This window comes from Petromyzon marinus, chromosome 32, assembly GCF_048934315.1.
Source record: "Petromyzon marinus isolate PM22_M1 ecotype Great Lakes invasive population chromosome 32, UKy_Petmar_22M1.pri1.0, whole genome shotgun sequence".
Lineage (NCBI taxonomy): Eukaryota > Metazoa > Chordata > Hyperoartia > Petromyzontiformes > Petromyzontidae > Petromyzon > Petromyzon marinus.
In genome coordinates, this window is record NC_133698.1 from 11,033,280 (window position 1) to 11,046,692 (window position 13,413).

Below are 13,413 nucleotides of genomic sequence, written 5' to 3' on the forward strand. Positions count from 1 at the left end.
GACTTAAAGCTTTCATGACTCCAGGAAGTCATTCTTTGGGGGCCGTCCATAAATGACGTCACGCGACTTTGGACGATATTTGACCCCCCTCTCGTCACACGGCGTCACAAAGCGTCAGACCCCCCTCAAATATGACGTCACAAAGCTCTGCCCCCCCCCCCACCAAAACCATGTTGACGTTTTTAAAATAAAACCTGCTTCAAATCGCTTTAAACTATTGTTGTCATTGTAGTGCGTATTTAATGTGGCGCTGCACTCTGATGTTGTAGGAGAAAACATTAAAAAGGAGGCGTTGGAAAGCTGAAATTTTTCATAAAATTCACTTGAAAATATTCTACGTCTAACTAAAACTGCAGATGTTCAGAATACATTGAAATGTTCTTATAATTATACAATATTAAAAGTAATTATAATTAAGAAAAATACTTTAAACTTTGTAGAAGAACGAAGCAAAATGGAGAGTACAATTATAACAATCATATATTCATTCCACAGAATGAAAAGCCCTGGTCGAATCATTAGAATCAAAATGTTTAATAACAATCATTAAATGTTTTCAAAAAATGTATGCTTCTCCATTCTCCCACGGAGAAGCAAAATGCTCCTTCATGGAATAAATAAAAGGTGACCTTAGTAAATTAAGATAATCAAATAGTTAATAATGAAAATCAAAATTAGTGTTGTTATAACAATTCTATATTTTGATTTAAAGCTTTCGTGACTGCAGTAATTCATATTCTTAGCTCTTTCGGTTAAATCACGTTGAAGGGAAACAATAAAATAATAAAATATATAACAATAAAAATTCGTCGTGAGAATTTTTATTGTTTTATATATTTTTTTATTGTTTCCCTTCAACCTGACTTTACCGAAAGATCTAAGAATATAATTCTATATTTATTTAAATTGCGCATTTTGATGTGACGTCACATTTCTCAAACCCCCCCCCTCGTCACACATCGTCACAAATGTCTGACCCCCCCCCACCCCCTAGGGGCGTGACGTCTTTGTGGACGGCCCCTTTGGTCTTTCGGTAAAGCCACGTAGATGGAAAAAATAATAACAATATCACGACGTTTCGATCGCAACACAAGCAATCGTCATCAGGTGAAAAAATATAGTGGGAAAGCTGCTGAGGCATGAAAAGTATATAAAGTTTTAAATTTTGATTTAAAGCTTTCGTTAAGGTTTGAGATGGGTGTAGCCCAGGGGTAAATGGGCGGGGCTAGAGAAATATGCAAAGTGTTAGGAGATCTCGCGAGTGTGAGAGAGGCTGTGGGCGGGGTTTGAGCGGCGAGGTGCGCCATACTCTCGCGAGATCTTAGGAGGGTGGGGGGGGAGAGATCTCGCCCCTTGCCCGCGAGCCCGGGAAGCCCCGCGCCTCCCTCCCCCTCTCTCTCTCGCCTCTTGCACCGCGCGCCATCACGGTTCGTCTTGTCGTCAGCTCGGCCTCCTCTCCTGTTATCTTCGCGTTTTCCTTCCCACCTTGCGATCATCGCCCCCGCGACGAGCGGCGTCGCGCCTCGGTCACTCGCCCAACGCCTCGGCGAGGATTGTTTAAATTGTTAAAATATCGCGTGTAAGGTTTGTGCTCCCCTCCCTAACTGCTACGGGGGCTATGGCCTGGTTAGGCTTTGTTGAGGCCTTTTCGCCCTCGGGGCACTGAGGCCGCCGTCGTCGTCCGCTCGCGCGCATTGGATCGGTGCCCCCGGGGCGGGTTGCATTCGCAAAAAACCCGTCTCGTTCTGAATACGAGCGGTTGTTTGAATTTTAAACACGTTTTTAATATTGTGTGATGGGCTAATTGTCTTCTTGACAGATTGTAAATGTGGCTTTACTCTCCCAACGCACCGGTGTTGCTGTACTAGTAACGAATCGGCATATTCTGTTTACGTGACAAACCTTACGAATTGGCGGTGGCAGGTTCAACGACACATTTACGCGATCTAACTCCAAAGAAAGCTGTATTATGGATGTTAATTGTCTTAATTATTGATGTCTTTATTGCGGGTTTTTTTTAGTTGTGGCTGTCTGGGTGGTTTGCATTTTTAGTTTTCGTATCGCAAGCAGGCTTGGTGATGTAGATGATGCGAACACGTGGCAACGTGTAGATAATGTAACCGTTCTGTTGGCTACATTAGACTTTTTATCTTGCCTTTTGCGACACTGTTAATGAATTAAACTTTAATTTGTATTTCTATTGCGCTTGTAACACGTAATAAAACAACTCTTGAGCGCACGTCTGAGACGTGAGGTGGTTTAAGTTCATGGCGAGATCCCAGCACTTGCCCCCGATGCGTATAACCCATTCGATCACCTTGCTTGAATAGTAATAACCGATCTGTGCCCACCTTGGTTAGTGTCGATTTGTGCTCGGGAAGGGAGGGCCGTTCACACCTTTTAACCTCTTCGCGCGAGAACTTGTATGTAAAAATATATAAGAACTCCCTGAAGCTGACTTGTATGCTAACTCTGCCGGTCCCCTCTCTATGTGTGCTGTCTTTGTGGCCCCGTTACCCCGACCCCCACCACCATCGCTGGCGCCCCGTTGCAGATGCCAGGCATCACCGTGAAGGACGTGAACCAGCAGGAGTTTGTGAAGGCCCTCGCGGCCTTCCTCAAGAAGTGAGTGGGCCGCAATCGTCTCCCGAGCCTCTCAGGGCAATGGGGAATGTCAATTTAACACGGGTTGGGGAACCTTTGTTCTGCCAAGGGCCATTTGGATATGTATAACATCATTCGCGGGCCATACAAAATTTTCAACTTAAAAATTAGCCTGTTATATTTGGTCAAATATTTAATTAACTCACCCCTAATGTGATGGGCTGGAACTGCTTATCTTTGGTGAGGTGTGTGATGTTGTTAGCTGGTATTGATGATGTTGCTACTCGCAACTGTTTTTCTAGTTTTGCTCCTAGATTTATTGAATTTAGTAGCAGTAGGCTTTCGTGCCCAACATTATTCATGGTTAAAGTAATTTTTGGGTTAGGTCGCGTAAATATAAATGTGTCTGCTAAACCCGCCACCAGCCGACACAGCCAGATAGTAAGGTTTTGTCATGTAACCAAAACGTGCCAATTCGTTGACTACTGAAGCTCACCCGGCGTGTTGGAAAGTAAATCCACAACGTTTACAATTTGAGCACTGACGTTTCGGGCAATGGGAATGTCTGGCGCTGCCTCCAACAACAACCAACTAGCATCGTAGGAAACCTTGGCGTGTTACCTCGTGCACCGGTTTACGCTATGGGTTTGTAGGAACAAGCAGTTGTACAGCCCGTCTCGGCGTAGCGTCACACAAGGCGGGATGCTGCTGGATGCTTCTAGATGCTACCCCCGATATTTTTCCATAACGCGCTGTTCAGGAACGCAACGACCACCGCGTCATTGGAAAACAGGCTGGATTGAGTTTTTATTATTTACAGAACCAGCCCCCGCCCACTTTGCTCGTAATTGAGAGATTGGTGTGTATGTGTGTCTCGCCTGTGCTCCAGGTCGGGCAAGCTCAAGAAGCCCGACTGGGTGGATACAGTGAAGCTGGCCAAACACAAGGAGCTGGCGCCCTACGATGGGGACTGGTACTACGTGCGCGCTGGTACGAGCCCAATCGTGCGCACGCAACCGAATGTACACTCAAAACACGCACGTGGGTGTGAGCACGCACACACACGTGCACACACACCACCCTCCCCACCCCAAGCCGTATAAACTAGTTGGCCTGTAATGTATGTATGTGGAACTTCTTTCACACTGTACGTAGCCAACCGTGCTAATTAGAGGTGCAGAGGTGATGACTACTTAAGACCAGCGGTTCGATCGCCACAATTCAGTGTATCATTTCGATTCAAGATTCTTATCAGGACCCAATCACTGACTCGTTCCCCCTGTCCCATCCCCCCCCCCCGTGCCCCGTGGTTCCCCCCACCAGCCTCAGTGGTGAGACACTTGTACCTGCGCGGCGGCGTCGGGGTCGGCGCCATGACCAAGATCTACGGCGGTCGGCAGCGCAACGGCACCAAGCCGAGCCACTTCTCGCGCGGCTCCAAGAACGTCGCTCGCAAGGTCCTGCAGTCCCTCGAGAGCCTCAAGATGGTGGAGAAGGATCCCACCGGGTGAGAAGCCCAACTCCAGTAACCGCACGGATGCCACCACGCACATCTGCATGGCGACACAGTCACCCGCGCATCCCCCACGGCGTCGAGCCGTGGGGGATGCGCGTCACGCCTGCCTGCCAAATCGCCTGCCACCTCAGCCGTAATTTGCCCGAGATACGCCGTCATTCCATCATGCTTCGGTTGAAAAGTTTTGCTGGCTGGTGGGACGGATTGAGGGAGGCGACGGATTGATGGACACGTCTAAAGAAAGTGCAGGCATAGGTATCAACCAATTGGGACTGTGATTCTGATAGAAATACTTTTGTCCACCTTTCTTGGTTTTACCGAGAGAACCAAGAATAAAGGAGTAATGCTTCCGGTTTTGGACGTGTGCATTAATTTCCTTCATCGTGTAAAATTATTGGTGTGTTCCAGACTTAAGCCCAGATTGTAAAGAAATGACACCCCGTACGTATTGGGGTGAATTATACATTTTTACTTTTCAGATTGGCCACTTTGCTTAACTACGAGTGTACAGGGGCGTAGTGGCTCGCACACTGGACTATGATCCGAAAAGGTTGGGTTAAATTCCTGCTGCAATATCACATCAGTGGAAATTGGTATTGATAACGATTAACAGTTCCTTGGCCTCGACTGCATTAACTCTGCCTTAAAATTGAGTACAGGGGATCTTTGTTTACGCAAGTGTATGTGGGTAGGGGTGTTGTGGCAACTGTGATGTGCTGCGAGATGCTGCTTACCCGTTTTCCACACCAGGCTGTGATTATTCTTGGCAATTGATGTTTCTACGTAGTCTGGGCCTCCCTTAGGTCTCCTCAGCATATAATGATCACTTTACACCATTGTTTCTGAGATATTAGCCGTGGCCTGAAATTTACTCGGAATGCAGGGTTCATAGGGCATTGCACTAACAGCTTGCGCCAAGCACTTCAGAATTTAGATGAAGTGCGTATATCTGATTCCGTCTATAAAATTTGGGTGATCCCATTTATAGATTCCGCACTAAATAGGGAGAAATCACAAAGGAAATATAATTTTAGGAAGTCTGTCAATAACATTCTCGTGAGAATATTGTGTTATTTTATCAATTTATTATTTTATTCTCATTCTACGTGACTTTACCGAAAGAACCAAAGAAGATTAATCCTTGCAGTCACGAAAGCTTTAAATCGAAATTATCTGTAAAGTATCACTCATAATATTCAGTTGCCTGTTGAGAGTCAGTGGATCATGAGAAGTCACACTCACAATAGCTTACTCAGGAAATACTCACCTGAGTCTCAAGACTCTCACGAGGGTTCTGCATCGAGATGTTTGGCACCATTTGCCTTAAATGAGCATTTGGCTTCATGTGGGAGGAAACTAGGGAACCCGGAGAAATCTCACCCATTTGAGAGCATTACACTCAAGATCTCTTTATAAAGATTTGAAAATCCATTGCTTTACAGGCTTCCGACCACCTCACAGCGCAATGTGCCACATTTGTATGTTTGTAAGAGTGTGGTAGTGTAGGGTGGTTTTTTTGTTATTTCACACTTTGCATTGGGGGGGGGTAGATGGGCAGCAGGTGTGGTGGTTTATTCGCACGCTGGGGTTCGGGCAGGGGGGGGAACTGTGTCGCTGACTCGGTGCCGTTTGTGTGTTTTTCTCAGGGGAAGGAGGCTGACACCCACAGGGCAGAGGGACCTCGACAGAATCGCTGGACAGGTACGCCACACTCGCACACGCGCCAACCACCGTTCACACCTCCGATTAGCACGTTTGGCCGCGTACGGTGCTGAAGAAGTTCAACATACATGCGCCACTTAAATGGTGGCGGTGACGTCCCCACGGCACCTGTGCCAGGGTTAATTGACTGTGCGGTGACTGGCAGTTAGACCATTTGTGTTCCCCACTGGTGGCACCTTGATGTGTTATCCATCCAGTGCTCTTGCTTGTTTTGAGATATTGTGCACACGTACATGCAACGCGTAAATTCTAATAATAGGGTTTTTCCCCTTTTTTCTGGCAACAAAACTGAAACCTTTTTACAAGGATTCATGTCTGCATTAACCACAATACCTGCAGTCAAAATGCAAACAAAAAACATACTATAATATATGCATTGTCCTTGAAACTGATTGGTCCACACCAAGGGACGGCTTTCTTTTGAGCCTCGACCCAATTGGTGCTCGACCAGATGGCGCCAATTGGGTCGAGGCTCAAAAGAAAGCCGTCCCTTGGTGTGGACCAATCAGTTTCAAGGACAATGCATATATTATCATAGTATGTTTTTTGTTTGCATTTTGACTGCAGGTATTGTGGTTAATGCAGTAACATGAATCCTTGTAAAAAGGTTTCAGTTTTGTTGCCAGAAAAAAGGGGAAAAACCCTATTATTACATTTTGGTACTGGGAAAGGAGGTCTAATGAGTACATTCCAGTAAAACCTCACTCGTGTGCTCTTAAGGGGGGGGGGGGGGGGGCTGGTTAAATTGAACAGCAGGTGCGCAGGAATAGTGAATGTTGCGTCTTCGGGGAAAATTGGGAATGTTGTTTTGAGGTTTTACTGTAAACGTATTTGTACACGCAAACGTACATACAAATAATCGCGTATGCATAATACACATGCTCATTTAGCTACACCTACCCATACAGACTTGATAGCACAAACATAACTGAAAAATTACCGATCTGGGTGACCCTGAAGGCACGAGCAAAACTATAGACGGTGAATCTATGTGTATGATGGCCTTTTTAACACATTTATTAACCAATCCATGCCGTAGTTTAACCATCTTCAATGGCACCTCACTGCTTTACATATAAACTTAAGCATGGATTTGTCCTTTTGTATTCGCCTGCTTTAAGTTAAATTACTTCTTGATTAAATAAATACACCTTCATGCTGTTCCCGTGTGGAGAAGGAACCTCTACTGGTGCAGTCATGTCCTTGCATTGCTAAAGAGGGAAGTCTTAAACCGCTGTGCGTGACCTGCTCGCATGACGTCGATCATGAACCTGGCCGTTGACAAAGAAAGCAGAACACGATCTGCAAAGTGTGCGAAGAAGGGCACGGCGAGGTGCATGTTGGGAATTATACTGAATAGCTGAAAAAAATCGACGACCAGAATGCCCTGTCTGAGATGTGGAAAAAAATTCTGCTATAGTGGAGGAACGGATAAGGGAGAGGCGTATCGTCTTAATTGTTTAGTCACCCGTGTGGGTTCACTGGCGCAGTCGGTGATGGTTTCTCTGAGCGGGGCTCGGTTGCACTGCTTGTCCATTGATACCGAATGCAAGCGTAACTGTGTGTGCTGTTGTACTCTGGTGTGTGCATGATGCAGGTTGCCGGAGCAACGCCAAAGAAGCACTGAGTGTGCGCGCCTGTTCACTCGCATGGAAACCAGATAAATAAAATCCACATTCTCACAGTCCTGTCGTCTTGTGTTTGTAAAATCTCGTGGTCGCATTTGTAGAATGTTCTGGGCCAGTCTCGGCCCCGATTCCTATACCTGTCAACCCCTTTATCAGTGCCCTACCTTATTAGACCAATTCAGACCTTATTGGGTACCCGCTGTGCCCTTATAAATCTCAAAGTTCATCCTACAAAGTTCCATCACAAGGGAGAAACACAAAGACAACAAATTTGCCCTTATTGAAACGGCTGTACGCCGCATGGACCTGAACTCAATTTACCTGTACAAGAATATGGGTTAACTTACCATATGGGTTGACGGGTATGGATTCCCCTTTTTCAGAATTTTGTTTCACACATTGCAATCAAAAACGTAGGCGGGACGAAAATTTACAGTGACGTTTTAATTTGCCAGCAACCCGCTTGGCTTTCGACTCGCAAGTATTTGAAGGCAATTACTTCCCACCACGTGCGAAGACTCTCAAGTAACGTGGACAAGTCACAGAATTGCCACTTGTCGCCAACTGAGAGAAATTGGGCCAACGTGAGTTTACTGGTTCTTACTTGGCCTTACCCATCAAGGAAATTTCTTGGACCTGATGAATTGGGCCCATTATAAGACTGGTAACCATTTATACATTGTGTACACTAAAGATGAAAGCATCCCACACATGGAACATGTTACACGAGGACGTATGCACTCGCTGAAAATGGAAAGAACGTGAAACAGGGAAGTTTTAGCGCAACCATTTTCAATAGTAATAGGTTTTACCCTTTTAACTGGCACAAAAACTGACACCTTTATTTAAGGCATCATGTTTGCAATAACCACAACACAAGCAGTCAAACAACACAAGCAGTCAAAATGCAAACATTTTGACTGCTTGTGTTGTGGTTATTGCAAACATGATGCCTTGAATAAAGGTGTCAGATTTTGTGCCAGTTAAAAGGGTAAAACCTATTACTATATCTTGTTACTGGCAAAGGTCTCATAATGTAAACCATTTTCAAGTCCGTATATATTCACGTGCAAGTCTGCAGAAGAAAACTTGGCGCATTTTAACACTGCTTGGATGGCACGCATGGAGCTGCAAGCCCACGACCGTTGGGAGAAAACCCAGAACAATAAATACATAACACTGATCCCATTTCCCCATCCGGTTGCTCAAATGCCACAATTTCCAGAGTACAAAATGTGCGAGGTGACGGAAGTTTCTTGGGACTGCGTTCGCGAAACGCGCGCAACGTCGAACGGCGCAATTGAGCAGAGGTGAGCGTTGCATCGAGCCCGCGTGCGGTGGGGGTCTAGCGAGGGTTGCTGGGTTGCGTCAAAGACTTGTCAAACTCTCAAACCCACGAGGTGGCCCGAAATGCACAGCGCAGAAAATTCCGCGTTAAAACCGGCCTTTGCAAGGATCCATTTAACCCCCATCATCCCAGGGGTTTTCTCTGGGTGCTGCTCCTTGAAAAGGAATTTTCCAGACATCTAAATCTGCTATCCTGAAAGTCTCCGAGGCTCGTGTTTTCCGAGAAATTGCGTTGACAAACGCTTTGGCTCGTGGTTGTAACAGGAACAAACCAGGCATTCTCAATGGCAGTGTAACAAATGGACAATGCGGGGAATGAAAGTTGGCTCCCGAGAGGCACTTAGCTGTAGCCCAATTATGGCCATTACAAATTTGCAATACCACGTTGGATGGTCTGGTGCAGAGAAGGGACCCGATTGTAATGCAGAAATTTTGAAAACCGGCGTGAAAAAGTAGCCAAGCTATGCATTATAACTCAATGCAACATTTGTAAACGTAGATCCATAGTTAACTCGGTTATTCACGGGTTGCGAAAAAATGTTATCGTACGTGGATTCTGGTTTAATGGTAGAGCCGGAAATAGTTTTATTATTCAGCTTAAAAATCTACTTTTTTGTGATCAATTAATCAGCCTATTTTCGCTATCGCCGTTCCCACGCCAAATATCCGAAGGCGGGAAACCCCCGTAAAAGACGCTGCTGCTGCTGCTGATGATGCCCACGACTCCACCAATTCCCTTAAAAGAACCGATAAATAAAACAAAAACACGACCACACGCCATCATGACTTCAACCCCAATTCTGAATTTTTTTAAAAGCCAAATTTCCATAAGTATTATCCTTATTTTTGATCCATCCATTGGCCCCGGATAATTTAAGAGTCGACTGCTTTGCACGCCATCCCGGTGGCGCTGTGGTATAACGGGAACTTCAACGTCCACGTACCCCGTCAACCCCTTATCAGTGCCGACCTTAATCGAGACCGATCCAGACACTTATTGACCACCTTATAAATCTCAACGTTCATCCTACAAGGTCCCATCGCAAGGGAGAAACACAGACGAATAGACAACAAAAACACGTGTTCGCCCGTATAGAAACGGCTGTACGCCGCATGGACCTGAACACTCAATTTCCCTTTGCAAGAACACGGAGTCGGCACGGTACTGCGTCCATAAGCCGGCTCTGCGATGGCACGAAAGGACGAGCGAGGGCCGATGGTCGCTGCTAAGACGCTCCGACGCATGATGCGCTCAAATATTTTACGACTTGCGTGACGGGGCTGGCACCCCATAGGGCATGTTCGTCCTTAAACCCCCCACAAACACCTGCGTCTTTTGGCATACGGCTGTTCGGCACTTTTAAGCAAACGGCAAATAATGGCCAATCTTAACGATGTAACCTTTCACGTCAAGTACAGAACTGTGTTACTAAAATGCGTTTTTTTTTAAGTTCATGAAAAAATCCAGGCGAAACCCTCTTAAAAGTATGAACCCGTGCAATTACATGCGTGAGATGGGAGCACTTAAGGTGACGTGGCAGTATTTGTGAAATTGTTTTTTAACAGCCCAATGGCATAAAAGTCCTGTGACTCATAACATCGCGTTCACTATCGGCTCCAAACAGTTGTCCGATTGCATGGAATTCATCACGTGCGGCTTACTTTTAAAATCTTCATCATTCACAGCCTATCGAAGGCATTTATCAGCAAGACAAACGTATAAGACAGTAAACACTTTTATCCTGTCTGCCAAGTAGGGCACTTTTCTGGAAGGGTGTAGATTTAGCCGGGCGATGGTGACGCCCGCCTGTAATCCAGCACTGCGGAGGTGACCGTTGGTGGATCGCACAAATGTAGCGAAACTCCCTTGTATTTACGTGTATGTAAATATATACTTACACACATGCAACGGGAGTTTTGCACCGTACGTAGCCAACCGTGCTCGGCGCTGACAAGCCAAACCCTGGCTCGCCTGGAGGCTGTCCGGTCAAAATGTGGACTCCGCCTCTTCCGTCTGTATGGGATCGAACGTTTCCCCCTCGCACGCGTCGGCTTTCTCCGGCCGCTCCGGTTGTCCTCCCACATGTAAACACTCGTTAATTGGCCGATGACACAAGTTAAGATATGGAGGATCGCAGAGCTTTTGGCAAATTGTTGGCGCCGGCTCGTCGCGTAGCTGCCTTCCCGCTGGTCTGGCTTCGCGCGCCTCTGAGTCATTGCCTCTCTTCCAGAGCGAGCCAATGCCTGCGCACGCTACAAGTTGAAATCGTATGTTTTATCCGTCCTGTTGAGCTTTTAAATAATGTAAAGTTAAGTAAAAACGGCAATCATTCTTGCTGAAAAAAGGAATTCTCTAAACACGGTCTAGGTTTCAGCACTTAACTCATGGAATCGATCTGCCTTCACACGTGAAGGAGCAGGCAGTGGCTGGGTAGGGGAGTGACGATGCATCCACCAATCCACTCTCATCGCGATACGTTCTTCGATGGGCTCTGGATCCATACCTGTTGCATTCAATGGGATTGAAGTCACCCCTGCAGCCACTAGAGGCCGCTACATTCAGCATCTCTACACCGGTGGCATTTGCACCGTCTACACAGCATGGGGCGCAACTTTCCCACACGCTGTGCTGTGAGATCGTCACATGACCATGAAACGAGTAACATTTTTTTTAATTCTCAGAGCTGGAATGAGGCCAAATACGAGTGCACTTTATAATGCGATGCTTTTTTGTGTGTGTGCAGTCATTGTTGATCGGTCTGAGACGGTCTACACTTGAGAAGCCAGTTTAGTAACAGGCCTGGATTCAAACCCAGGTCCTCAGCGACGCCGGCTTAGCTTAGCAGCAGCGACCTGACCACTTGAGCCACCTCAAGAATCGAATTATATTCAACACTGGAGAATGTAGCGGCCTCTAGTGTCTGTATGGGCGGGGGGGGGGGGTCACGTAAACCAATCGTATACGACCTACACGAATCGCATCTCGTGCGAGCGACGCGATCCATGTGCCCCAATGGATTAAAATCAACAGATCGAGAACAAAACGCTTCGTCATTTGGAACCCTCAAATTCATGGCCGGTGACGCAAAGCGCGACAGAGCGGATTTCACCCTCTACTTGTAATTTCAGAGGACAACACCGCTTCAGGCGTTGCACGGCTGATCTGCAAGCAGCCCTCAAGGGCCCTAGCGCTAGACTGCTGATCCGTGTTAATTGCAACCTCTAATGCCCATATAACCCAGGGGATTCTCTAAACTCCAGTCCTCATTAGCCCACCACGGCACGTTTTTTTCCGATTTGACCAATTTTCCTTCGTGCCAATACAAAAAAATGGGTTGGTAACGAGCTGCACACGCCAGACGATTGTGAAACTCCGCCCCATGTAACATAGCGAGCAATGGTTGTTTGAATCAGCCCGTCTACGTCATATGCGACGACTGGTCGGCGGTGAGGCCACCACAGGGCTTGTGCCAGGCTAGGTGCACTATTTTGAGGCCACTTGAAGTGAGGAAGGCTTGCTGCTGGCACGAGGTCACGGGACAGACCCAGCTGTTATGGGTAGGTGCGCCACCTGTGCATCTAACATGGGATCAAGACAAATATCCGCTGTATAGCTGTTACAAACTGTAGGGTCAAGTGCTGTTAGCGAGCACGTTTGAATGCTGGGACATACGCACGCATGCGCACACACATCTTCAATTTAACCGGCACCCTACATTAAATGGGGCCACTGTTTAGCAATAAACAGGCGTATGCAGCGTGTATGTATGTATGCTGAACTCCTTTCGCACCGTACGTACCCGACTGTGCTAATCGGAGGTGCGTAACTACTTGCGTTGCATTGGAATGGAGGAGACTGGTGAGCATGGAAAGGAAGGCCCCGTGGTGGTGGTGGTGGTGGTGATGGGATGTAAGGAGTGGAGATCGACTAACATCCTTCTAATCTTACAATTCCCTACAATGCGTTCGGGATCCCCAAAAGCACCGGCGTGCCTGGCACGTACCACAAATGCCCTTTAAGTCCGTGGGCCACGGCAGAAATTGGCACATCATACGGTTGGCGAAAAGCTTTTAGCCGTGCCATTTTTCTTCACGTGGCTAACTACTGCGAACCGTGAAAATGATCGAGTGTCACTGAAGTTGTGCAACCTCGGGTGAAATAAGCGCTCTGATCGGGAGGTCGATCGGAGGCTCGGAACGAGGAGCAAACGAACGAGGAGCGGAGGCTTCGGCGCACGCTGGCATCAGGAGGCGGGCGAGTTGCTTGCGCTGGTGCTGGTTGCGTGTGGGGGGCCAGCCACGGCGAGGGGGGCGCGGGGGGCTGCCGAGGTCTGCTTGGTTCCCGCGCGAGCGTCCCGCGCTTGCGACGCCCTCCCTGACGACTGCGACGAGCGGGCAGACGCACGGGCAGACGCACGTTCAGACGCACGGGCAGACGCACGGGCGGATGCACGAACAGACGCACGGACAGATGCAAAGTCAGACGTGTGGGCAACACGTCTATAGGCATGTGACGATCATTATTATTCCTGTATTATGAATAATACAAACTCACATTCGCCAATAACACCGTGGCCTTAAAAGGAAAAATGTACA

At 47.2% G+C, this 13,413-nt stretch overlaps 2 protein-coding genes across 6 annotated transcripts in view; one reads left to right on the forward strand and one right to left on the reverse strand.

Moving 5' to 3' along the window:
- Positions 1–1,325: 1,325 nt before the first annotated feature.
- Positions 1,326–7,526, forward strand: RPS19 (ribosomal protein S19). 2 transcript variants are annotated; one of them, XM_032964592.2, is made up of 6 exons: positions 1,326–1,427; positions 2,555–2,625; positions 3,494–3,594; positions 3,928–4,111; positions 5,767–5,821; positions 7,440–7,526. In XM_032964592.2, exons 2-6 carry the CDS (start codon positions 2,555–2,557, stop codon positions 7,467–7,469), a joined length of 441 nt encoding a protein of 146 aa, XP_032820483.1. In that variant the 5' UTR covers positions 1,326–1,427; the 3' UTR covers positions 7,470–7,526. The 2 variants fall into 2 exon arrangements, with proteins under 2 accessions (XP_032820483.1, XP_032820484.1); XM_032964593.2 differs by lacking the exon at positions 1,326–1,427 and adding an exon at positions 1,444–1,584.
- A 373-nt stretch (positions 7,527–7,899) lies between these two features.
- Positions 7,900–13,413, reverse strand: part of DIXDC1 (DIX domain containing 1) — a 30,962-nt gene continuing 25,448 nt past the window's right edge. For all 4 annotated transcript variants that reach the window (XM_032964596.2, XM_032964597.2, XM_032964594.2 and 1 more), the window contains one exon: positions 7,900–13,199. In XM_032964596.2, coding sequence (XP_032820487.1) covers positions 13,062–13,199 — 138 coding nt within the window. In that variant the 3' untranslated portion in view covers positions 7,900–13,061. The remainder of the gene's footprint in view (positions 13,200–13,413) is intronic.